At 43.5% G+C, this 27,625-nt stretch overlaps 1 protein-coding gene across 1 annotated transcript in view; it reads right to left on the bottom strand.

The window, feature by feature from the left end:
* The window catches only part of LOC126481167 (leishmanolysin-like peptidase), a 549,175-nt gene extending 522,289 nt beyond the window's left edge, over nucleotides 1–26,886 (bottom strand). The window contains exon 1 of the mRNA XM_050104734.1: nucleotides 26,754–26,886. Coding sequence (XP_049960691.1) covers nucleotides 26,754–26,873 — 120 coding nt within the window. The 5' untranslated portion in view covers nucleotides 26,874–26,886. The remainder of the gene's footprint in view (nucleotides 1–26,753) is intronic.
* Between the last annotated feature and the right edge of the window lie 739 nt (nucleotides 26,887–27,625).

The raw sequence follows: 27,625 nt of genomic DNA, 5'->3' as shown, positions 1-27,625 counted from the left end.
TTCCTGGAGGGCAATGTAGAAAGCAGGTCTAAAGCTTGACAGTTGCTGTAGCTCCGCCAGGCGGTGGAAAAAACTGCCGCAATTCCACTGGAGAATGATGTGATCATCAGGCTGCGTCACCAGCTGCTACCGACTTATTGCCTGAGCAGTCTTGTGTCTGAGGGTCCGGCGAGATCTAGGTCCTCAGTGGACGCCAGAATCGCCACCTCATCCTCAGACGCAGATTGTAGGTAGCGGTGGTGTGGGTGCCACCACAATTCCCTTGGTTTTGGGGGGTCTTTCTCTCGCTGCTCCTTGGGTTTCTCTGGCTGGGTGGGCTTCACTGAATCAGTCTCAAGAACTGAGGATGAGTGTGAAGCCCTACGACCAGCTGCTTTTGGGCACTTTAGCCGCTGGTGGGTGTCACCTTGCCCACTAGTAGAAAGCTGGGAAGGGTGTGACCTAATGGACCCCTTCCTAGCGAGGGAAGCTGAAGAAGACTTACACTGAGATGTGGGAACTGTTATCCCCGGTGGTTTGGGGGTGCTGCTCCCGAAGTAGGTGGTGCGGAGCAACAGGGGGTGGGGGGGGGGGGGGGGGGGGAATGCCACCTAACATCAAGGGGGCCGGTGTAGTCTTACTGCTCTGAGAGACGACCAGAATTGGTGCAATGGATGTGGCTGGAAGAGTAGTTACAGCGGCAGCGTAAGTTGTTGTCATGCGCATGGGATGGAGCCTTTCAAATTTCCTCTTAGCCTCTGTGTAGGTCAGTCGGGCCACAGTCTTGGATTCCATTATTTTCCTTTCCTTCTGTAGAATCCTACAGTCCGGTGACCAAGGGGAATGGGGCTCTCCACAGTTGACACTGATGGGAGGTGGGCACATGGAGTATTGGGATGTAATGGACGTCCACAATCTCGACATGTGATGCTGAAAGTACAACGGGAAGACATATGCCTGAACTTCCAGCACTTAAAGCACCACATAGGGGGAGGGATACATGGCTTGACATCCTTGACATCACAGCGGTAGACCATCACCTTGACTTCACCCTCGAAGGCCAAGATGAAAGCACCGGTGGCAACCTGATTATCCCTCGGACCCCGATGGGAACGCTGGATGAAATGGACATCTTGTTGCTCAAGTTGGCATGCAGCTTGTCAACGGATTGTAAAAGAAGGTCCCTGTGGAAAATAATACCCTGGACTGTATTTAAGCTCTTATGGGGTGTGATGGTGACAAACATCCCCCAGCTTGTCACAAGCGAGTAGTGCCTGTGACTGGGCAGAGGATGCTGTTGTTATCAAGATTGACCCTGACCACATTTTGGACTAGCCCTCCACCTCCCCAAACTTATCCTCTAAATGCTCCACAAAAAACTGAGGCTTCACTGACAGGAAAGATTCCCCATCAACTCTCGTACATACGAGGTACTGGGGTGAACAAGCTTTGCTGCCATCCCTAGCTGCCGTTCCTCCCATGGTGTGGCCAGAGGGGGGGGGGGGGGGGGACGATTTGAGATCGTATTTCTTAGCACTGAAGTTAGACCTTGATCGCTTAGAGACTGCTAGTGTTTGACCACCAGCAAGAGATGATGCACTACATTTCATGGCGTGTCATGCCACCCACTCTGACCAGGGGCCCTCCCTACAGGCGCCACCCAGCCGCAGCAAAGGCTATCTGGCAGGATGGCCATTACCGGGAGTCCCGATGGCCCAGGGTGATGGCCATCTTCTCTTTGGCACATGTGGGAAGTTAACGGCACAGGCATCAGCAGAGCGATCCCTGTGTGGTCAGGGGGCTACAACCAACAGGGTACATGGCAGCCCCACCACAACGGGCTGGCTACCGTGCTGGATATCGGGTGTAAACGAGCTAAGAAGTCCATTATCGTCGTCAGCGTAGAAAGTGATACTGCACAGTGGATGAAGGAAAACGCACCCAGGAGGGTGACCTCGCCCAGTAGCTGAAGAATGAATGGAAGTGCAGATCCACATTGACGATGCGAGAGGTCTCAGTGCATGATGGACATGACGCACCATGTAAGGAACCGTTCCCCAACTGGCTCACTCTTTGGAAAAATTTAGAAGAATGGAGGTCAACCCCTACAGGGGACCATCACATAAAGGCCGAAATGTGTGAGACTCCTAGTCGCCTCTTATGACAGGCAGGAATACCTCAGGCCTATTCCAACCCCTGGACCCGCAGAGGGACAAAGGCGACGGTCCCCATGTATCGGGATGGATGGCAACCGTACCCCCAATGGAAAATAAGCATTAATGGTTTGTTCTTGCCACACCTTCTTGGAAGTACTAACTAACCTAAAAACATACTACTCCTAATAGCTATAATTATTAGTTTGCAAATGAAATAAATACTAATGTAATATTCTGAAGTACACCAGCCACCAATAAAAATATCTGCACTTATATCCCTAACACACTGCGTAATGGTAAGATAGAGTTCGAAACCAGATTTTAAATTGTAAACCATTCATAGGAGCATACGTGGACTTTGACCGTAATTTATTGGCTGTGGATTCTTCATTTGTGTGTCCTCATAGTGTCCTTAGCTGCTTTCCAATTATTAAAAGTACTTGAAATTCGTCTTTGCATCTATTAAAAATGCGTTTTATCTTACTATACGTGTTTTTTTATTAATTTAAAGCATGGTCAGTGGTAGCGTTTTCGTCTGAACAGTTCAAATACTTTTGACGGAGTTCATGGGCAATATGAGCTTGGGGGCGGGGGAGATACAGGGCGGATACACGAAAATTGTTGAAAGTGTCTTACGAATATTGTTGAAAGTGGCCTCCATTATGCGAATCACATAACTGAATGCGGCGTTGGATATTTTTAAACATATCTTGCAACGTTGGTTGCAAATTTGTAGTAACACATCGTTCAATTTCTTTCTGCAGTTCGATACAAGCGTGAGGATGAGTCTTGTAAGCAGCGAAGTTAAGGCATCCCAACAAGAAAAGGAGACGGGGGTCAATGAATTCTTGGAAATTATTTATCCATGCGAACACAGATGTAAGAAAGTCATGGCGGGTTATGTGAGGCGTGGTACACACCTGCAGGATCTCAGTCAACTCTAACTGGTGATCAGGAATAGGTGTTTGTAAGTAGTTGAAACGCTTGTACGAGGCAGTCACTGCTCACTGTGCCTTGAAAGAACTATAGGGTGACTCGCCTACGTGGTACTGCACACCGAACATCGGTTAGTTCTGCGTGCAGAAGCGGATGTAGTGACGGGAATTTTTCGTAGCCCAACAAAACGTGAGAATTCTATGCATTCACGTACCCAGCAAGGTGGAAAAACGCATCGTCGCACCATTTCTCCCATCTGGCGTTACGGGGACAAGCCATGATGGCAGAAAGCTACACTACTGGCCATTAAAATTGCTACACCACGAAGATGACGTGCTACAGGTGCGAAATTTAACCGACAGGAAGACGGTGCTGTGATATTTATATGACTAGCTTTTCAGAGCACTCACAGAAGGTTGGCGCCGGTGGAGACACCTACAACGTGCTGACATGAGGAAAGTTTCCAACCGATTTCTCGTACACAAACAGCAGTTCACCGGCGTTGCCTGGTGAAACGTTGTGATGCCTCGTGTAAGGAGGAGAAATGCACACCACCACGTTTCCGACTTTGATAAAGGTTGGATTGTAGCCTATCGCGATTGCGGTTTATCGTATCCCGACATTGCTGCTCGCGTTGGTCGAAATCCAATGACTGTTAGCAGAATATGGAATCGGTGGGTTCAGGAGGGTAATACGGAACGCCGTGCTGGATCGCAATGGCGTCGTATCACTAGCAGTCGAGATGACAGCCATCTTATCCGCATGGCTTTAATGGATCGTGCAGCCACGTCTCGATCCCTGAGTCAACAAATGGGGACGTTTTCAAGACAACAACGATCTGTACGAACAGTTCGACGACGTTTGCAGCAGCATGGACTATCAGCTCGGAGACCGTGGCTGCGGTTACCCTTGACGCTGCATCACAGACAGGAGCGCCTGCTATGGTGTACTCGACGACGAACCCGGGTGCACGAATGGCAAAACGACATTTTTTCGGATGACTCCAGGTTGTGTTTACAGCATCATGATGGTCGCATCCGTGTTTGGCGACATCGCGGTGAACGCACGATGGAAGCGTGTATTCGTCATCACCATACTGGCGTATCACCGGGCGTGATGGTATGGGGTGCCATTGGTTACACGTATCGGTCACCTCTTGTTTGCACTGACGGCACTTTGAACAGTGGACGTTACATTTCAGATGTGTTACGGCCCGTGGCTCTACCCTTCATTCGATCCCTGCGAAACAGTACATTTCAGCAGGATAACGCACGACCGCATGTTGCAGTCCTGTACGGGTCTTTCTGGATAAAGAAAATGTTCGACTGCTGCCCTGGCCAGCAGATTCTCCAGATCTCTCACCAATTGAAAACGTCTGGTCAATGGTGGCCGAGCAACTGGCTCGTCACAATACGCCAGTCACTACTCTTGATGAACTGTGGTATCGTGTTGAAGCTGCATGGGCAGCTGTACCTGTACACGCCATCCAAGCTCTGTTTGACTCAATGCCCAGGCGTATCAAGGCCGTTATTACGGCCAGAGGTGGTTGTTCTGGGTACTGATTTCTCCGGATCTATGCACCAAAATTGCGTGAAAATGTAATCACATGTGAGTTCTAGTATAATATATTTGTCCAATGAATACTCGTTTATCATCTGCAGTTCTTCTTGGTGTAGCAATTTTAATGGCCAGTAGCGTATATGGTTTCACTGTCTTCGGGCGACAGCACGAATTCTGTACGGGTTCTTCTGTAAACATTTGCGCGGATCAGACTGGGCACTACCTGACAGGCTACGAGGTCTCCGCGGCATGTTTGGTAAGGGTAACTCGGGTGTTATTTATCAGCTGAGCGCCGTACTCTGCTGCACAGGTCAGAACGGCTCCAGCGCTGCGTCAGCGCGGCACAGAGAGGCCGGCGCATTTCGCGGCGCGGAAGGATCCAACGGAAGCGGGCAGCACCAGCCGGCCGAGCCGGTCTGTCAGCCGGCAAATGTCACAGGCGTGGGCGGCGGTCACGTGAGGCGGGCACGCGACCGCCGCCACCACAACAGGTGAAGGGGCAGCGGAGCGTTACCAGCACTCGCTCCGTTTCATCGCCGTCAACAGAGTTCTTAAACAAGGTAAAAAGACGAGGGCTAATAGAAATCCTTCGGTAACAGAAGAAATATTGAATTTAATTGATGAAAGGAGAAAATATAAGAATGCAGTAAGTGAAGCAGGCAAAAAGGAATACAAACGTCTCAAAAATGAGATCGACAGGAAGTGCAAAATGGCTAAGCAGGGATGGCTAGAGGACAAATGTAAGGATGTAGAGGCCTATCTCACTAGGGGTAAGATAGATACCGCCTACAGGAAAATTAAAGAGACCTTTGGAGATAAGAGAACCACTTGTATGAATATCAAGAGCTCAGATGGAAACCCAGTTCTAAGCAAAGAAGGGAAAGCAGAAAGGTGGAAGGAGTATATAGAGGGTCTATACAAGGGCGACGTACTTGAGGACAATATTCTGGAAATGGAAGAGGATTTAGATGAAGATGAAATGGGACATAAGATACTGCGTGAAGAGTTTGACAGAGCACTGAAAGACCTGAGTCGAAACAAGGCCCCGGGAGTAGACAACATTCCATTAGAACTACTGATGGCCTTGGGAGAGCCAGTCATGACAAAACTCTACCATCTGGTGAGCAAGATGTATGAGACAGGCGAAATACCCTCAGACTTCAAGAAGAATATAATAATTCCAATCCCAAAGAAAGCAGGTGTTGACAGATGTGAAAATTACCGAACTATCAGTTTAATAAATCACAGCTGCAAAATACTAACGCGAATTCTTTACAAACGAATGGAAAAACTGGTAGAAGCGGACCTCGGGGAAGATCAGTTTGGATTCCGTACAAATGTTGGAACTCGTGAGGCAATACTAACCTTACGACTTATCTTAGAAGAAAGATTAAGAAAAGACAAACCTACGTTTCTAGCATTTGTAGACTTGGAGAAAGCTTTTGACAACGTTGACTGGAATACTCTTTTTCAAATTCTGAAGGTGGCAGGGGTAAAATACAGGGAGCGAAAGGCTATTTACAATTTGTACAGAAACCAGATGGGAGTTATTAGAGTCGAGGGGCATGAAAGGGAAGCAGTGGTTGGGAAGGGAGTGAGACAGGGTTGTAGCCTCTCCCCGATGTTATTCAATCTGTATATTGAGCAAGCAGTAAAGGAAACAAAAGAAAAATTCGGAGTAGGTATTAAAATTCATGGAGAAGAAGTAAAAACTTTGAGGTTCGCCGATGACATTGTAATTCTGTCAGAGACAGCAAAGGACTTGGAAGAGCAGTTGAACGGAATGGACAGTGTCTTGAAAGGAGGATATAAGATGAACATCAACAAAAGCAAAACGAGGATAATGGAATGTAGTCAAATTAAATCGGGTGATGCTGAGGGGATTAGATTAGGAAATGAGACACTTAAAGTAGTAAAGGAGTTTCGCTATTTAGGGAGCAAAATAACTGAGGATGGTCGAAGTAGACAGGATATAAAATGTAGACTGGCAATGGCAAGGAAATCGTTTCTGAAGAAGAGAAATTTGTTAACATCGAGTATAGATTTAAGTGTCAGGAAGTCGTTTCTGAAAGTATTTGTATGGAGTGTAGCCATGTATGGAAGTGAAACATGGACGATAACCAGTTTGGACAAGAAGAGAATAGAAGCTTTCGAAATGTGGTGCTACAGAAGAATGCTGAAGATAAAGTGGGTAGATCACGTAACTAATGAGGAGGTATTGAATAGGATTGGGGAGAAGAGAAGTTTGTGGCACAACTTGATTAGAAGAAGGGATCGGTTGGTAGGACATGTTTTGAGGCATCAAGGGATCACAAATTGAGCATTAGAGGGCAGCGTGGAGGGTAAAAATCGTAGAGGGAGACCAAGAGATCAATACACTAAGCAGATTCAGAAGGATGTAGGTTGCAGTAGGTACTGTGAGATGAAGAAGCTTGCACAGGATAGAGTAGCATGGAGAGCTGCATCAAACCAGTCTCAGGACTGAAGACCACAACAACAACAACAATAAGAAATCATTTTGTAATCTTAACTCGCGACGTTTCGTCAACCCAAAATCTGACAGAACTTTTGAAGGAAATTGCAAATAAATAAATAAATATCTTTTGAAAAGACAGACTACATGACCTGCAACAAACAAGCATCAGAATTCATGGTGACGATAGATGACTGAATCAAGACTTCCCACGGGTTAAACATCTCGGAGAAACCATTTAGGAAAACTGAATGTCAACAAAAGCAAACGAAATTAAATCTCAGAAGATGGAAACTGCATGCCGATTTACCAAAAACATCCACAACAGGAAGTGTACTTCCATGCACGCAGACCCGAGACATTACAACAGAGCTTCAAACCGGAATGCGTCTATGCGCCAGAAACAATTATTTTGAACGCAAAAGAAAAGCTTCTGAGAAAAAGGAACGCAAAATCTTAAAAAAAATTATAGGCCCTGAAAGTCGTCTCAGTGGCAAACAAGAAATTAAACAATACACACACGTCCATGGTGAGAGACAACACAGGTTACGATTATATATAAACATTAAAAGAATTAAGCCAGACATGCTCACAAAAAATAGTCGAATTCTTCGACAAGAGGAGTAAAGCCAAAACGGACACGATGGAATTGATTGGCGAGAACAAAACTGACCTAAAATTGGCCGTAACTACATCAACCGATGTCCAAAACCGTAAAAAATCTTCGTGTCCAAAATTAGCAAATGGTATTTTGAACAAGAGGAAAAACCGTAGAAGAAGACTGCAACAACATGGTCAGAAGAGAGAAAGGAAGCGCACAGGGAGGGAATGAAATAGGGGTAGAAAGGAAAGCAAATTCTCACGTCTAAGAGCTCTGCCTAGGCCTAGTCCTAATGGGCTTTTCCGCAAATAATAATAACAAGATCGATGCCAACAGAAAAACCGCCGCGCTGTTTAAACGAATCGACAGTTCTCACACATCTGATGACTAAGAATCAAAGATGTCCAATGGTTATCGGTATTTACAAAATATCGATGTTGGAAATATAAACAACCGTATTTCAGTATCGATACTGAAACCTTAGAACCATCGATATTAAAGACAAAATATCGACCTACGAGGTTGGCCAGAGATGGAAGGCACTTAGTTACTACAGTCAATTTTTTTCGCCATTTAAACAAATCTCATTGTGAACATGTCTCGTAACGACAACATTGCAACCCAATTGCTACTTGTCACAAGAGCCCGTGGGGTGATGGAGGAGGAACACTGGCTTCTATTGTAGTAGCTAAATGTGAACTAACGCCTTTCATTGTTCATCCACTTCATGCTTTCGCGGTGACAGTGTGGCAAAAAGTTGATATGTTAGGGACACACAGACAAACAAAATTTAATTTATAGACCGATCATTATAAAATATAACTTCTTTTGTGTTCTGCCTTACGGCAGGTCTTGTCATGGGGAAAGCCTCGTCAGAGAGGTCCACCGCATGAGCGTCTAGGGAAGTGATTCCAGTGGTGGTTTACCGTTGCCTTCCACTGATGATGATGACGAAATGATGATTAGGATAACACAACACCCAGTCCCTGAGCGGAGAAAAATCTCCGACCCAGCCGGGAATCGAACCCGGGCCCCTTGCGTGACAGACCGCCGCGCTGACCACTCAACTATTGAGGCGGACAAAATACAACAAAAGACTAATTTGCAAACTCGAACAGAAACGGCTCCAATATCGACGCTCAGTTATTATCTGAAAAACGGCATTTTATACCTTAAATAAGAACCATTACAAACATGGAATCACATCAGTACTATCCAAAGCTACAAAAAGCTGAACTGAAGTATTTCAGCTGTACAGTCACATGGCCAGCTGCTGAAACATTGTTCCTAAAAAGCAGCATGTGCAACTACGAAACAGATTAAGCGGATACTTCTCTCTGAAACGTTTTCGCAGTCTGTAGACAAAAAGTTGTGGGATACGTAATATAAACTGTTGCTGTATCTATGGATTAATAAATGTGATGATATACGTATTTGTATGAGGCATTCTATGCATTCATCATATAACATCGATTTTTTGGGGGAGATTATCGTCAGCCACCAGTGCTTAGACGTCGATAATGAAATCTAAACCAGCAGCCACATAAGATTTGTCAACATCGCTGGTAAGTGTCCCTGTTTTCGACCTACTACGTAACGTGTAACGTCTCGTCGATGGTAGATGAGAACATTTTGTTACGAATGCGCAAACTTCCACAACTTAACTTGAATCTCGCCAGCTTGCCGCCACCGCTGTGCTGCCATACGGTCACTAAATACACCGGTCGGCAAAACTCGAGGACCAATGTAACTTACGCATGATGTGTAACTAACTACCTGGTAACAATTCGATGAAACTTGTGCCATACATGGACAGAACTGCTACAGTACAGTACAGAAAGGTAACTGAAAGAAATAGCTACGCAATGAGACTAACAGGAATAAAAGCACTCAGTCTTCAGGCCACGAGTGGCCTACCGGGACCATCTGACCGCCGTGTCATCCTCGTGGAGGATGCGGATAGGAGGGGCGTGGGGTCAGCACTCTGCTCTCCCGGTCGTTATGATGGTATTATTGACCGAAGCCGCTACTAATCGGTCGAGTAGCTCCTCAATTGGCATCACGAGGCTGAGTGCACCCCGAAAAATGGCAACAGCGCATGGCGGCCTGGATGGTCACCCATCCAAGGGCCGACCACGCCCGACGGCGCTTAATTTCGGTGATTTCACGGGAATCGGTGTAGCCACTGCGGCAAAGCCGTTGCCAGGAGACTAACAGGAATAACATTTTTATTTAAAAACAGTAAGTAAAGCTGTGAGGACGGGGCGTGAGTCGTGCTTGGGTAGCTCAGTTGGTAGAGCACTTGCCCGCGAAAGGGAGAGGTCCCGAGTTCGAGTCTCGGCCCGGCACAGTTTTAATCTCCCAGGAAGTTTCATATCAGCGCACATTCCGCTGCAGATTAAAAATCTCATTCTGGAAACATCCCCCAGGCTGTGGCTAAGCCATGTCTCCGCAATATCCTTTCTTTCAGAAGTGCTAGTTCTGTAAGTTTCGCAGGAGAGCTTCTGCAAAGTTTGGAAGGTAGGAGACGGGGTACTGGCAGAAATAAAGCTGTGAGGACGGGGCGTGAGTCGTGCTTGGGTAGCTCAGATGGTAGAGCACTTGCCCGCGAAAGGCAAAGGTCCCGAGTTCGAGTCTCGGCCCGGCACACAGTTTTAATCTGCCAGGAAGTTTCAATAATGACACTGATGTCGCAGCGATTTTTGATGGTCCCTTGGATATTACAAGCGGTGAGACATGGTTGTTAATAGACCACGGACGGAGTGCATGATCTGCAATGTCCTCCCATTCTAGCCACAAAGCTGGTAACGAGTTCCTGCGGTAAGGCGTTCCATTCCTCCACCAGCGCGGTCTTTGGTACTCGTCGATATGCTGCATTACGTCCCTCCAACGATCTCACACGTGGTGGATGGGGAAGTGGAGAGAACGGGCAAGCCGGTCCATTCGCCAGAGGTCTAAGAGCGCCTCTACCCGAGCAGTTCGATGCGGTCGCGCACTGTCATCCATGAAAGGATGTCAGGTAGGGGTGCACCCCTGAAAAGACGCTCATGGAGAAGTAGTAAAGTCTCACAATAACAGTGATCAGTTAGTGTAACGTGTTTAAAGACCAGAGGGTCAGTACGCCCACGTAACATTATGCCTCCCCACACCATAACTATCATGTTCAACAATGTTCCTGGGGGTGCGTTATGTGCTCCCAACCCTCGCCATATGAGTGTACTTCCAGAATCACTATTCAGACTGAGTCTCCACTTCCTGGTTATCCAGTCGCTATGCTCTTGGCACTATCACGAACGCTGCCGCCGATGTCTGTGTGTCAGTGGAATACAACGTACTGAAGTCGTCGGGCAGAGAGACCACCCGCATGCATTCGTCGTACCAATGCGGAGCGTAAGATTGCGTGCCTTCTGGTTGCTACTGGACCCGCTGTCCAAATAGGTCCCTTCTAGCCTGTTGCATAATGCAGCTGTAGTTGACCGTGGTCGACGACTTCCTCTTCTCCTGTCAGCAGTGCCTGTGATTCGGAACGCTCATCGCGCACGTGAAACAATGCTGCGAGCAATATCAACTCGCCACGCTCAGTCCTCCTTCCACTTTCCAGATGATTCTTCCCCGTGTGAAGTCACTCAGATCTTGTCTACGGGCCACGTTATAACGAAGACCACCACCACTTTGCAGTGCACCGTCACTGCTCCCGGACCCATAGACACTGTCTGTTCCCTTTCCTTCAACTGCCTCGTTTTGCGGGGCCAGCCCCACATGCCGCTATAGTCACGCCTTCTGTGCATGACTGCGAGACACCAGCAACACAATCCCACACATTCATTCATTTCCACCGACTAGTTAACATATCTAAAGGTCGCAAGGACGCCACTGTAAATTATATCTCTGGATTTTGTACAGTTTTCTGTATTTCATCTATCTCGTCCTTAAGTTTTGACGAGTAGACAAATTCCCTCTGCATAAAATTATGCTGTCTGAGGTTGCGGCCAGCTCGTGACATTTGAAGCTCCTCATCAGAGTCAAAGCGGTTGTATCCAGTATAGTTTATCCTGTGCAAGACGATGTTGTCAGACAGCTGAGACAGACGAAAGGCCAGCTTTTCACGATCTTCTCGTCGCTGACTAGAGACGGGCGGTCGCTTCCGTCATTCCAGTGACCGTTCGGTCTTCGCACTCTTCAGTGACGCCACTGTCGCACGACGCCTTCAGCGCTCTCATTCGGTCCGTAAAGGGCACAAATTTCGCGACGAATGTCAGTAGCTTTAAGATTTTTTTACGCCTATAAACGGTATTGCAGATTCGATTTCACATTCGGCATGATTTTAAATTGTAACGCTCGTTTAGGAACAGATAGTGTACGGGAAGGTTTCAGGTCGTGTAATGGTAAGACAGATTTCGAAACCGGATTTTAAACTGCAAAAGATTTGTGGATCTACATTTGTACTCCTCACGCAATCTGATGGTGCGTGGCGCAGGGTACTTCTGGTACCACCACCTTCTCTCTCCCCCTCTTCTCTGTTCCATTCGCGAGTGGTGCGTCAGAGGAGTGATGGTCGGTAAAAATTCGTAATGAGCTCTGATTTCCCTCACTGGTACATATATGACATGAGAGGTTGTAACGTTTGTGATGTCGACCTATGACCAATGCAATGATGGAACATGAAGCCTTTCTATCTGTAATGTTAAATTATTTGATATTACAATATGTGACATGCAATATCACACATCTGCCTGAAAATGACTTACAGTCGAAATTTGCTAATTCCACGTTTTAAATAAACATCGTTTGCACCACAGCCTACTGCGAACCATGTTTTCTTTTATTAAAAGCTAATTAGGTTCAAAGAGAGTCTTATTGCGAGCCAGATTAAGTTACATCGAACAAATCTGCACTATTCCTTGCAGCTTGTTTTTTCTGCCACTCAATCATCATCCTAAACGACCATCATTTCTTGCTATCCTGCGTCAGACTACTTGTGTTTGTCGTCACACAAGTGTTGCCAGATTTTTTAACCTTCAAGAGAAAAATGTTCAGCTGGGCAACATAAAAAGGCGTTTCATTCTTTTACTCGTGAAAAATGAAAAGTACATTTTTTCTGTGATTTATTGGTCTTCACTATATTTTAATGACGAATTTGTAAGGCTTAAAATGCTTTCGTTTGATTTTACATATTAAAACAATCAATGCATCATTTCCTTCAATTTCTCAATCGTACCCTTTTTTGTCATCAAAAGACTCTTAATTATTTAAAAGTCTTCGTATAAGGAGTCCATCTTCAGTTGCTCAATCCTTGCGTTAGTGCTTAATTCACCCATTATTTCTCTTGTATTACTTTTATTCTTTGCTCAATCGTTTTGCGAATCCCGTGCATTTCAGCAACTGATAGAGAATGTGATCCAATCTTCTTCCTTTTCGTTTCTACCTATAACATACCGTTAGGCAGAAACGACAAAGACGCCAAAGTTTTTTCTCTCCTCCTCCTCCTTCTTATCCTTCTTCTTCTTCTTCTTCTTCTTCTTCTTCTTCTTCTTAACGACATGTGATTACCTTTCTTGACAGACGAGAACATTCATCGTGGAATTCCAGAAAAAATGGGATTTTCGTGCAGGCCAAATTGTTAATATCATTTTGACAGCGGGACCAAGAGATAAAAATCTCGTGGCATCTTCTTTTATTATTTCTTCCCATTGCAACTCATTCATTCCAAATTGGAGTTGCAAGTCCGCTCTTAAGTTTCGCAGATCTACTGAAAAGACTCCATATTTTTGGTATCAAGCTTTCTACATCCTCTTCCAGTGTATCATTACTGTATTTTGCAGCACTGTTGAGAATATGGACGGGGCAATCGGCCTTTGACAATATATCTTTTTCAGCCAAAGGAAGTGTATAAATGGAATGGTTTCGGCTGAAATTTACATTTGTGTTGTCGGCGGCGAATGCCGAAACTTTACAGGACAATCTGTTCTTCTTCAATGTATCTTCGAAACTTGATAAGCACATTCATCGATACATTCTGCATATTCCAGTAGACGGTTTACAACCCCAGTATCATTATCAAACAATAATAAGCAAATTGGGGAAACATTTTTCTATTTTTTTATTAGTGGCGTCTGTCGCTACAGAAAAGTATAGAGTTTTTTGGATGGTCTTTAAAATATTCTTCGACCATTACTTCGTATACAATAGCTTCCGCTTTTTTCTTGCGCACCTAACATTTTGAGCGATTTCTGAATCACTGCAGATATATGGTAATAATTCGTGTGAACAAACTATACTGTTGTAACTACGAGAATGCTTTACCGTGTGATAAGACGAGAGTTGTCCAGCAGTAATCTTGCATGACTCCGAGGCATATGGTTCAGGCTTCGAGAAATACTTGGATAGGGTACTTGACGCTCTGTCTTTAACAAGTCACGTGAGATTTAGTAAAGGTGCGTTGCTTTACATCAGCAACGTCCCATAAGCTCAAGAGAAATATTTATTGCATAACCATTTTTCTAGTTCGGATTGTATTTAGTAAGCCTTTTGGCTTTCTTACAAGGTATTCCACCACTTCTAGATGAAGTATCTATGTCACTGTCACTTACAACACTAATTTTGTCTAAACGTTTAGAAATAATTCACAAGCGTAACACGTATTACACTCAACAGTTTTGCAAAACAATGAACAAAGTTTTAAACTAGAATGACAATCAAGAATGGAATTAAAAAATCGTTCCATTACTGTTAATACGCCTTGACATAGCTTTTAAACGAGTCAGCAAACGAACGAAAACGCTAAACACAAAATCGTAGAAAGAAAGCGAATTGCATAATAAACAACGAGAAGATGGTAAAACAGACGGCCACGCGCGAGGGCGGGAATCGGAAATTACGGCCGCGCGACGGCACTCTCATAGTGTACACTTCTGAAATTGTCCCATGAACTGTATTCCAGGGTCGCATGACCCTCAGTTATTTGCTGGAGAAATTGCCTGAATATAGGACATTGTGTAATGAAATTGGACTCTCATATACTGAACGCGTTTTATTTCACCTCTGTCGTGTACTGCCTCATCAGTATTAATACCGCCAAAATTCGAGACTACGTAAAAACTGAAATGGAAGCTTTCCAGTGAGGCATCTTTTAAGATCTACATCCACATGGATACTCTGCAATTCACTTTTAAGTGCCTAGCAGAGGGTTCACCCAATCACCTTCACAATATCTCTCTATTGTGCCAATCACGTACAGCGCGCGGAAAAAACGAACACCTATATCTTCCCATGAGAACTCTGATTGCCCTTATTTTATTATGATGATAGTTTCTCCGTATGTACGTCGGAGTCAACAAAATATTTTCGCATTCGAAGGAGAAAATTGGTGATTGAAATTTCGTGAGAAGATTCTGCCGTAACGAAAAACGCCTTTGTTTTAACGATGTCCACCCCAAATCCTGTGTCACTGCAGTGACACACTTTCCTCTATTTCACAATTATACAAAACGTGCTGCCCTCCTTTGAACTTTCTCGATGTACTCCGTCAATCCTATCTGGTAAGGATCCCACACCGTGTAGCAACACTCCAAAAGAGGACGGACAAGCGCAGTGTCTATTAGCTCTGTTACTTTTTCTAAGTGCCGGCCGAAGTGGCCGTGCGGTTAAAGGCGCTGCAGTCTGGAACCGCAAGACCGCTACGGTCGCAGGTTCGAATCCTGCCTCGGGCATGGATGTTTGTGATGTCCTTAGGTTAGTTAGGTTTAACTAGTTCTAAGTTCTAGGGGACTAATGACCACAGCAGTTGAGTCCCATAGTGCTCAGAGCCATTTGAACCATTTGAACTTTTTCTAAGTGTCCTTCCAATAAAATGCAGTCTTTGATTAACCTTCCCCAAATGGGTTCCTTTTAGCACTCATGTGGATGACCTCACTTTTCGTTATTTAAGGTCAGTTGCCAATTTTTGCACCATACAATCTTTTCGAAAAATCTTTTTGCAGTTTGTTTTGATCTTCTGATGACTTTATAAGTCGATAAACGACAGCATCATCTGCAAACAACCAAAGACGGCTGCTCAGATTGTGTCTTAAATCGTTCGTATATAAAGGAATAGGCCCTATAACACTACCTTGGGGAACGCCAGAAATCACATCCGTTTGTGCAATCCCCATGACGTTATTGTGAAAATTTACGAAACTAGTGCGACATAAAAACAACCGTAATAACGAAAATATTGCTAAAAGTCATAAGACGATGTGATGTGATTATTGCAGTGGAATATTGTAAAATATAGAAAATGAACAATGAAAATTACTATTAATACGAAAACTATGTATTTCAAGGATAATCTGTGAACTAAGATAAAAACGAATAAACAGTCCTCTAACGAGGAAGAAAGAGAAAAAACTAACTATTCTTCGTTTTGTTCTTGATTGTAGAAGGACGCCGTTGACCATCCGTGATGAGAATGGTATGTGTTTGTTACTAATATTGTAAGAAAAAGCATTCTTATGATAATAATTAATTCTATAAATGTGTAAAATTGTGTTTTTCATTCAACAGTATACGGAAAGGGATCCCATAATTATTACTGAATAGTTTGCAGTTTTCATATACTGAGCTGATTTTGTTTCAAAGACGCTATTACGGGCGAGAACATACAACTGTATGTAGCCTATCCTTTCGCAAAAATTTCGGCTGAACTTGTCTCCGGCTTTGGCCAGTTCTCAGCGTATATAACGATTTGAGCATCAGTGCTTTCTATTAGCGCTTGGAGCTCTTGTACTTTCCCAACACAGCTACGACATTTTGCAACTGTTATACCGATGGTTCCTGTATCTACGTTGTTCTTGTGTTCGGCCTGCACCCTTTGTGTTTTACCGAGACCCTCTGACCAAAAAAATTGCCCATTTCACGCCACATAGCACCTGCTACCCGTGTAGCCGCATCCTGCGTGTAGTGGGCTCCTGACCTATTTCAGCAGAACCCGAAACCCAACCAGCCTACCGTGCAAGTCGCAGAACCGTCTGAGCCTCTGATTTAGACCCTCCACTTGGCTCTGTACCAGAGGTCCGCAACCGGTCATGTCGACTATGATACAAATGGTGAGCTCTGCTTTTGTCTCGCAAGCGAGACTGGTAGCCTTTACCACTTCCGTTAGCTGCTCGAAACCAGAGAGCATCTCTTCCGATCCAAAATGACAAAATCTTGGTACCGACATGAGCCACCACCTGCATTTGGCTGCACCCTGTGTTCTTCATGGCATCCGGAAGGATCCATTCCACGTCTAGAATGACTCCACCCGGTATGCACACAGAGTGCACATTTGCTTTCTTCCCCTTCCTGGCAGACATGTGCTTAAGGGGCACCATAACGCGCCCAATATTGGAGTTCGCAACTACCAACAATCCCACCCTCTGCGATTGCCCGGATCTTGCAGGCTGAGAGGTTTCCTCTGAAACATGACAGGTTACTGCATCTGGCTGAGCGACAGTGTCAGCCGGACAGCACCTGGAATCTGTTTGTCAGACTAACTGGGGAGGCCTTCCCCGGGGAAGTCTTTCGCCTGCAACCACGCCACGAGGCGACCTCCCACTCGATCATGGGTGAGGGGTCGTCCACCTCAGTGTGAGCAGTAACCGTGACGGCCACCGGCGAGGAACGACTGGAGGACTTGGATGTGATGGACGTCCGTTGGATCCCCACGGCCGGCCCACAACAGTGATGCCCATCCAATGCAGCTTCCAGTTGTGTAACCGAAGCCATCACAACCTAGAGCTCGACTCGCATCCACACACAACAATCACAGTTCCTACCCGTGCTAGAGACCGTGGGAAACTTCACTACTCAGAAAAATGGACTATCGACACTTGCTGCGGAGCTATCCTGCAGACCCTGACAAAAACGCAAGAACTGTATCTAATAAATTAGATTAATACGCGAAGATTCAAAAACCGACTACCGAAGAACTCTGGTGAGACTAAATAATTCGCTCCTGATTTGGAACTTCTAATACCGTCAGAAATTCGGTTTACTTTCCGACGCAAACGGAAACGCGGGAACTGTGTATTAGTTATTAAATTAACACCCAGAAACCCCCGAAACTAAACTGTCAAAGCACACAGATGAATTTATTCAATTTACTCCTGGTTCTAAAAACAATTTGCAGTTTAACCGTCAAACGGAGTTGTGTGATCCTTTTCCATACCAGTGAAACTGTATATCGCTGCATTTCCTCTTTTGGTCATTCTATGGTTGGCGATCCCACATACTTTGCCAATGTTGACAATTTAGTTGTTTTCCAACTGGATCTAGTTTTTTTGGAAAGGCCATCTGTTTGTAAAATTTAAGATCTGGTTTCTAGTGAGAAATTAAGTCTTTTTAAAATATTATCTAGTTGAATTCTAGTGTTTTTAATATTACATTCTCCGAAAAGTTTATTTTGTTCATTCTAGTTCATTTCAGTATGCTCAACAGGTTACAGAAGAAATTACTTTCTTGCAACTGCTTATACTATAAAATCTGTTAAGAAACATAAAACGTTTGTTCGAAAGGCTGCTTTCTGGCTAGAGCGCATGCGCAGAGCGGAAGTCGCGTTCGAAGCGAGTCTAGTCCCTAATCTGGCTACTTGAAGTGGGGCGCCTGCTGTTTGAAGAGCGACTAGCAAGTGGCAACAAGTAGGCAGATTTTACCTACGGAAAATTTTCTGGTGCTGTAAAGTTGCCCGTTTCGCGCATGCGCACAGTTCAGTGGCTTGTAGTGAGGGAACGTGGCCGCGTTTTTCGATTGTCTTTCAATAGCCGATCGCATTAGTTCAATGTTTGTGGATCTTCGATGATTGTAAGGTAAGCACTTTATTTGTTCTTATTTTTATGTATTCTTATAAAATCACCTATAGAAGTTCAGCTGTTCGCCGCTCGGTGACAGTCGATCAGTAAAATTCGTTCGAAGAGCCCAGACACCATGCACGGGCTCTTGACAACATTGACGCATATGCGCAGTAGCGCCTGTTTGCTGGTTCTTCAAGTAGCTCCCTGGCAGCTCTTCGAACGAACCTAAGCTTAATTGCTACTGGTACTCAACAACGTAAATAACGAGTGCAAGAAGTACGGAACTCTCTTACTTTGTAAAATTATTTTAAATGTATGAAAAACTGAAATGGTAATTTAACTAACTACAATAATGCATGATACGGTATAATACACATTCCCATTGTCGAGGACCGTGCAGCTTAACGCAACGCAAACAGCTTGTTTTTATTCAGTTATTGCCGAGTTCGTGTCAGAGGTGCCTGTGCTTAGTGCTTGTTGTTCTCGTCATAGTGATTGATTAAAGTTCTGTTAAAATGGATAAAGTTTAAGGAAGAATGGTTAAAAAATCTGAAATTTGTCCACTGGTTATCATAAGCTGTAGGAGATAACACAAAGGCATTATGTAAAGTGTGTCACTGTACTGTAAAAGCTCGGTTAGCGGATGTAGAAAATCACGCAGAAAGAAAAAAAAAAACAAAAACACAAATCTGCAGTTTCTTCCTTTTCCTCCCAAAGACAGGCAAAAATTAATCTTAAACCAGTTCAGGATTCCATACGACGTTACGAAGCTGAAGGGTCACTCGCTCTGTGTCCGCACATTGTGCTGTAATGTCGTGTGGTCACTTAGGAGAAATACGAGGTTTATCCGGAAAATACGTATAAAAGTTGAATAATAACTTTATTTTACAATTATTCAGGTATTACAATATGGTCTCCTTCAACGTACTCGCCCTGAGACGCGATACACTTCTGCCAACGCCGTTTCCACTGTTGATAACATTGCTGAAAGTCTTCAGTTGTGATGTTGTTCAGTTGCTGTGTCGTTTTCGCTTTGATGGCTTCCATATCTCCCAAGTACCGCCCCCGAAGCACCATTTTGCATTTCGGCAACATGAAGAAGTCACACGGGGCTAAATCGGGTTAATAAGGCGGGTGGTCTGTCACGGTGATTGAGCTTCGGGCCAAAAACTCGCGTACAACGAGCGACGTGTGAGCAGGCGCATTGTAGTGATGAAGGATCCACTTGCCCCCTTTTGCCAACTCCGGTCGAACTCGGGCCACACGAGCTCTGAGACGTGACAGAACTTCAACGTAAAAATTTCCGTTCACTCTCTGGCTGGGAGGGACAAATTCCTTGTGAACAATGGCCCTAGAATCAAAGAAAACAATCAACATCGTCTTCACATTAGACCTTGATTTTTGCGACTTTTTTGTTCTCGGTTGTGCTGCTAGTTTCCATTCCTTGCTTTGGGAATTGAGCTCCACATCGAATTCGTAAAACCAGGACTCGTCTCCAGTGATGACTCGGTTGAGGAAGTCCCCTCGTTCCTCTGCTTCCAACCAATCCTCACAGCACTCAACCCTCTTTGCTTTCTGTTCTGGCGTCAAGAGCTTCGGTACGATTTTCGCACACAATTTCTTCATTTCAAGTTTTTATGTCAGGATTTCGTGAACGATTGTTTTGGGGATTGACAGCTCGTCAGCAATCATTCTGACTGTCAATCTAGGGTCTTTAAGAACACAAGCCCGAATTCGTTCAACATTTGCATCGGAACTCGATGTCGACGGGCGTCCTGGGCGAGGGTCATCGTTCACTTCTTCTCGGCCATCCCGGAACCTTTTTAACCACTTGTTCACGGTTGGTTCCTTCAGAGAATTGTCTCCGTAAACCTGTTTCAAACACTCAAAAATCTCACGGCCATTCTTGCCTAGCTTTGCAAGAAACTTGATGTTGACGCGCTGTTCCTCAATCAGAGAGAGCTCCATGCCGACGGCAGGTGAAAAAGGGTAACTGTCAACAAGCTGCCGCACACTCCCACCTTCACGCAGAGTGCTCTGACTCGAACTGAGCGTTGATGGGATTGATTACAGCAGTAGTCCCACCTGGCGGTGACTGCAACTTGTAACATAAAGACATTATTCAACTTTTATACGTATTTTCCGGACAAATCTCGTATGTAAAAACAGGTTCAAAGACAGTCTTATTGCGAGCCAGATTAAGTTACATCGTACAAAGTGTAGTGCTATTATCAACAATGCTCTTGGGCCCTATTTTGCGAACGATCTGAAAAGTGATGATGGTATGTGCAGTATTTTAGTTGGCGAATCAACTGATAGTTGTCATTGAACTTCTAGCAATTGCTGTAAGTTATCATAGTAAAACATCCCACAAGATTGTTTCGACACTTCTTACACTAGTCGAACGTGAATAATGCAGTGCTGAGTCTATTGTATCAGCTATTAAAGAGGCGTTGAAAGAATTTAATTTAGATTTAAATAAATTGCAGGGAATAGGAACAGATAATGATGGTCGGTATTAATAACGGAGTGTATGAAATACTTAAAAGGGAGAGTCCGGATTTGGTATTTATAAGGTGTGTCTGTCATTCCATTCAGTTGGCAGCAACTGCAGAGTGTCTTCCAAGAAATTTGGACTTTTTGATTACGAAAACTTACAACTGGTTTTCTCGATCTCCTTCACGACAGCTCTTTTACCGCCAGATTTTCTCAGTCCTAAATGACGAGGAGGAGCCACTGAAAATATGTAGAATAATTGAGCAATGGCTCGAGTTAAAAACTAATTTTGAAATTTTTAGGCAAATCGAAAAATGCTACACAGTTGGACTGCTCTATTCGATGTTCAGTGACAAACTTAATTTACTATACTTGCTATTTTCGAAACCTATCCTCTCAAGTCTTCAGAGAGTTAATAAGGAATTCGAGTCAAATGGTGTGGACCCATGCAAGTTATTAGATGACCTGGTAATTCTTATTCCCACTCTTCTTAAGCAAGTAGTCATTCCCACCACCTGTCCAGTTCAGAGAAAATATCTTGACAATGATTTCGAAAAACACCTACATCCAAAGCCGTATCTTGGATACTTGTTTGAAAAAAATATCAGAAAATAGTAACAAAATAGCCGAAGGTGAAGAAAAATATAGAAAGATGTGTAAATTTTGTTTCTTAATTTGTCAAACAATTACAGCAAAGATTGCCTGATAATATTGAAGTACTGAGGAAAATATCTTTTCTTGCAGTTTCAAAGGCGGAAAGAACCCTTAATTCTCCTGTTAGAAAGCTCTCACTTGGATAATGATTCAATGACAATAACTGAATTACAGTGGCAAAAAATGACCGTCGTCCAATGGGATAACGTTAACAATTCTGTCGATTTCTGGTGTGAGGTTTACAGATACCATGACGCCAGCGGTGAAAATCCTTTTAAAGAACTTGCAGAATTTGCATTATCTAGGCTTGTGGCTCGTAATTCTCTGGTCCAACGGCGAGGTAAAAAAAATATTCAGCCAGTTAAATCTCGTCAAAAAGAAGATAAAGAATCGAATGGTACAGATATGGTAAACGCCATATTAGGAATTCGTGCAGGCCTTCGCAGAAAGAATTGGTGCTACCATAATTACATATTTCCTGCGTCAGTTCTCAGAACAAGTGGGACAACTGAAGCATATAAATCGGGACCAACTTCTACTGCAGCTTCTCTTTCCCATGGGGACGGTGGCGATAATGAAGACGACATTCTTATCCAGTTTTAGATAAGTTTAGTAAAAAATGTGTTATTTATGTAGCCTATCTCTCGAGTGAGTGGCGTTTCATTGTCATTTCTATATTTCTGAATAAAAATTTAGAATCTAGTTCTTTTAAAGCAGTTTTGGTCTTTTTTACTCTCAGTCTAGTTGGAAGAAGTTATATACTGTTGGCAACACTGTAACTTGCCACCAGCTGATAACTAACCGGGAGAGAAACTAGCAGCATTGTCAATACGTTTGCTTTCTCACAAGGGAACCCCCCCCATCGCACCCCCCTCAGATTTAGTTATAAGTTGGCATAGTGGATAGGCCTTGAAAAACGGAACACAGATCAATCGAGAAAACAGGAAGAAGTTGTGGAACTATGAAAAAAATAAGCAAAACATACAAACTGAGTAGTCCATGCGCAACATAGCCAACATCAAGGAGGGTGTGAGCTAAGGAGTGCCGTGGTTAGCGTGAGCGGCTGCGGAACGAGAGGTCCTTGGTTCAAGTCCTCCCTCGAGTGAAAAGTTTACTTCTTTTATCTTCGCAAAGTAATGATCTGTCCGTTCGTTAACTGAAGTCTCTATTCACTGTAATAAGTTTAGTGTCTGTGTTTTGCGACCGCACAGCAAAACCGTGCGATTAGTAGACGAAAGGACGTGCCTCTCCAATGGGAACTGAAAACATTTGATAGCAAGGTCATAGGTCAACCGATTCCTCCACAGGAAAACACGTCTGATATATTCTATACGACACTGGTGACGGCATGTGCATCACATGATAGGAATATGTTGTTGACCCACCTAACTTGTACACTTGGCGAATGGGTAAAAAGATTCTTCTACCTTGCCCGATTTAGGTTTTCTTGTGGATGTGATAATCACTCTCAAAAAAGTGATGAGAACATAACGGACGGACAGATAATAATTGTCTGAAAATAAAAAATTAAACTTTTCACTCGAGGGAAGACTTGAACCAAGGACCTCTCGTTCCGCAGCCGCTCACGCTACCCACGGCGCTCCTTAGCTCACAGAGACTGATGTTTCCTATCCTGTCCATGGACTACTCAGTTTGTATATTTTGCTTATTTTTTCATAGTTCCACACAACTTCTTCCTCTTTTCTCGATTGATCTGTGTTCCATTTTTCAAGGCCTATCCACTGTGCCAACTTATAACTAAATCTGAGGGGGGTGCGATGGGGAGGTTCCCTTGTCAGTGTTTAGCTGTAAAGTTTGGGTGGTGTAGTCATTGATGCTACGACACCGTAAGTGTTCGTTTTCCATGTGGTCAAAATATACTTAACTAAAAAATTTATTTTAAGTCTTATTTGATGTTTTCATTTCATTGTTACTATGGCCTCGTGCTCTCATTCGCCTGAATTCCAGCAATCTAAGATCGGTGAAGAAAGTTCAACACTGTGTGGCTTTTCAAATCACAGAACATTGATTTCTTATGTCCTTAAAAAAGGTAAACCTGTAACTTCGATCTTAAGTACACGTCATTCAAATAACAGAGGTTCGGAAAAAGGAACATCAGGATTAATTTACTATCACAATAACATGTAACTTGAGTAGACCATCTTGAGCAGAAGTGTGCTACCTAAAGCACAAGCACACGAACATGCGGACAGCCTCTTGCTATTTTTTTCCAATTCTGGTTTAAACGGGGTTAACTCAAGTACACACCTATTTTCCGAGTTGACTTCTTCGCAATACTGCCCACGCAACTTGCTGAACCCTATTTAAGCGGCCAAACCTCTTGTTAAATCGTGCGTAAAGGGTGCTGAGAGAACAACATAGGTGAATATTGAACGGCGAAATTTTTTTTAATCAATTCATATGAGAAGTTCATTACATGTCGCCAATTTTTTGCTCTCTATACGTTATTTCTAATACAATAACTAGTTTGAATTTTTGTATTGTAATATACGCAGATATGAAATTTATGAATAAATAACTCTGATGAAAGCAAAATAAATTACTTTTATGGCTAAAACCAAGTAATACACTTTTGGACCCCAGAACACCATTTATGGTATAAAGATGTCACGGTTACGTGTGAGGGTTAAATTAGATAAGGCTGCTAATGTTCATTTAATAAAACACACATATTAGACGAATATTTTGATGTGTTCACACTCATTCATTCATTACTACCACGGAATCTGGATTATCATGATGTAGGCAACTCTTCTGTTAGGGACAGCTGTGTTCCAACAATGACCATACTTTCTTCATTGCTGTCAAATTCAGCAGATAGATCAGTTTCCACACTGCCCATAAATGTTGCAGGAGCATCAGCTTAAGAATGACTATCATCACGAAAGTCACTTTCACGATTCAGTTGTTCTAACACTGTTTCCCGTGTAACATCTTCTGATAGTGAAATGCCATTCCAACGTGCCATTTTCATTTACACTCGGCGACAGAATAGTTATTACGCTGTGTACTCCAGCGCACAGTGACCCTTTGTAAAATGCTTCTGTCAAATTAATCAGATAAAAATGTCTCACAAATTCGATCGCCCGTCCTTTTACTAGGTCTCACTCAATGCTGAATTTACATTGGTGGCAGCGGACTGTGTATGTGCAGTAACAAACTCCAGGGTCAGGATGACACCGATGTACACTTCTAGGGTTAAATCGAGTACAGGAAAGCACCTTCCTTCAGTGGTAGGATCATGGAAAGGTGAAATTAAGTTAAGATGGCAACTTCAAAAATTTTCGTACATGATCAGTTCCAGTGAGGTTCAAGAAAGTAGTTTTGCCTGATGGCACTCAAAATCTGTTCGATTAGACTATCGTTCCAGTCAGCATTACAGATTCAGTTGTTAAACCGTTGTGGAATCTCTATAAGAAAGGTATTAAGTATAACGAAAAAAGGTCTGAAACAGGTATCACTGATGAAGAGGACTGGAAAAAATTTAAGTTCATACTGAAATGTCCAAGCAGCCGTATTGTCCACCCACCATAAACAAAATAGGAACGATAATATTGGGACACTATATACGATCCATCACACGCAGATGTCAGATGCATATGTACATAAGGGCTCGTAGAGCTCTTACCCCCAATAAATCAATATTTTTCTTAGTTACGTATGTAAGAAAATGGGCCTTGACATTAAGGGAAAAAATTCAACTGCTATTAATTACGACACGCAAGAAAGCAGCAGTATATATTTCTGCCATCAACATAAGTAAAGGCAGCGAAATATGAAATTTGTCTGCGCAATATTCAGTAACGCGCGCACCATCAGCTGGGTTACTTCAAGTATTCACAATGCTGCAACAGCCGACGGTGCAAAACAGCATTATAGATGCAGTTTTCACCAGAAGTCTTACGTTGTTGGTTATTTTAGACTGTTCTGAAATTTCGTTCTATGAGGGTAACAAAGGACTATTAAGAACGAATTAAATTGTTTTCTAATGGTAAAATTAAAGCAGAATAGACTGCGCGCACATTTCGACAGCAACAAAACTATTAGGTTGTAAGTTGCATATTTTTTGCACAAAAATCTCAATCTTTAGCTACCTCCGTGTTAGCAAAGCGGCAACGCGTTGTTTCATGTTGCACAGAAAGTGGTACTCTATGGCTGTACAGCAAATGAATCACTGAGCAGGGAGGGAAACCGCTGGATCAGAACGCCGTGGACGTGAACAATTGAAAGTAGTAGAGCGGGAACTCTTGATTTCCAAATACAATAGTGCATGGCAAAACCAAATTAGCTTAACCACAATATTCAGAGAACTGTTACGTATTGGTATTTGACAACGAGCGTAATTCTTCAAAGCTATTTTCTAATCAAATCACCTACACGGAATAACCTAATGCTATCAAGATGTGAGAACCAAATTGCTCGTGGCACTGGTTGGACTTATTAATTAATTCAGACCTTCATAAGTTGATACTTAGCTAGAGAAACGCGACAATGAACAAAATATGTGTGTAATTTTTACATGTTACTTCAGCTTTCTCGGCATTAAGTTATTTACTGAATGTTGACAAGCCGCTTCTACTGTCGGATGTTTTACATTTATATAAAAGGCCTAGTTTCTGTGAATTTAACACTGTCCTGTCTCAGTTTGAGCTATAGTTCATCATTTAGACATAGACCGTGAATTACGGTGAAGAGAATACATTACTCTTGTCGGTTTATATCAACAGTGGTTTCCAATAGCTCTCTCCGGTACCTTTCACAATGATTTTCTTGGGGTTGTTCCCGAGTACTATTGACAGGTAGCTGAGAACTGCAATAATTCTTAGTGTTTACATACTGGCAACCGGCGCGGTACGTTAAAACTGCTTTTTCGATAGCCACATTACTTTCACAACATTTTAATGACGTGTGATGAACACAGCTTCCACAATGTTTACGTTGCTTCAGCAAATACGTACTGATAACGGACTCAGACCCGGCGTTAGTTGTGTACATGAGCTGTCAGTTCCATTGTTTTGATCACATACAAGGTTAACAGAGCAGAAATGAAAGTGAAGCATAGTACTCACGTCATCTTCCTTTGGGTGTACGTGACTGCACTGACGACGAATAAACATTCCATTGACAGAAAACATCCACACTAAAACGAACAGTGAGAATACTCTAAACACACATCCTCCACCTGCCATATTCACGAACCGACTGACGCTCTCTGCCTGAAACAACCGCATGAGGCCGCTGGCAGCTGCTCTCGCGCCGTTCTCTGCTAAAGATGGCAGCGTAATCGGCGCGGCAGCGCGGGAATTACAAACTTGTGGAACACCTGGTTACTCGTTGCGCAGGGTGCGGTGTACCGTCACCGTCTGTTCGTACGGTCGTTCATCTATCTATGATATATAATGCGGCATTAAATAAATTATTTGCAGATAATTGGGATAGTTATCCATAATTATGTACTATGTGGAAAAAGCGGGTCTAGTGTAGCAGGGGGTACAACCCGTCGGCTTTGGACAATGACGTCACAAGTCGCCAGAGAGCAGTTTACCATTTTCGCTTTTGCTGTTATGTTTCAGTTTCGTTTTTTTACTGATTGCTTAATAAAGTGGATCTGTTTATTCTATCTCGTGAGATTTTTTTTTTAAAAAAAGCCAAAAAAACACTTGTCAGCTACTGAAGGGAGCTACAACACTAAGAAGAATCGCTTCTCGTTTGGCGACTTGTGACGTCATTGTCCAAAGCCGACGGGTTGTATTCCCTGCTACACTAGTTCCGAAAAAGCAGCACGAATACCCAGTAAAAATCTGGACGATTTCAAAGTCATGCAAAGATTAGCAACTTGCTTCAAATATAAAATTGTGCGCCTAAAGAAATGCAGAAAGGTGGTGTGCCTGACTGCAATATCAACGAGACCCAGCTGGAATCAGTCAACACATACAAATAC

This window comes from Schistocerca serialis, chromosome 5, assembly GCF_023864345.2.
Source record: "Schistocerca serialis cubense isolate TAMUIC-IGC-003099 chromosome 5, iqSchSeri2.2, whole genome shotgun sequence".
Taxonomy (NCBI): Eukaryota; Metazoa; Arthropoda; class Insecta; order Orthoptera; family Acrididae; genus Schistocerca; species Schistocerca serialis.
Note: the sequence above shows the minus strand (reverse complement) of the source record. Positions and strands in the feature narration are given on the sequence as shown.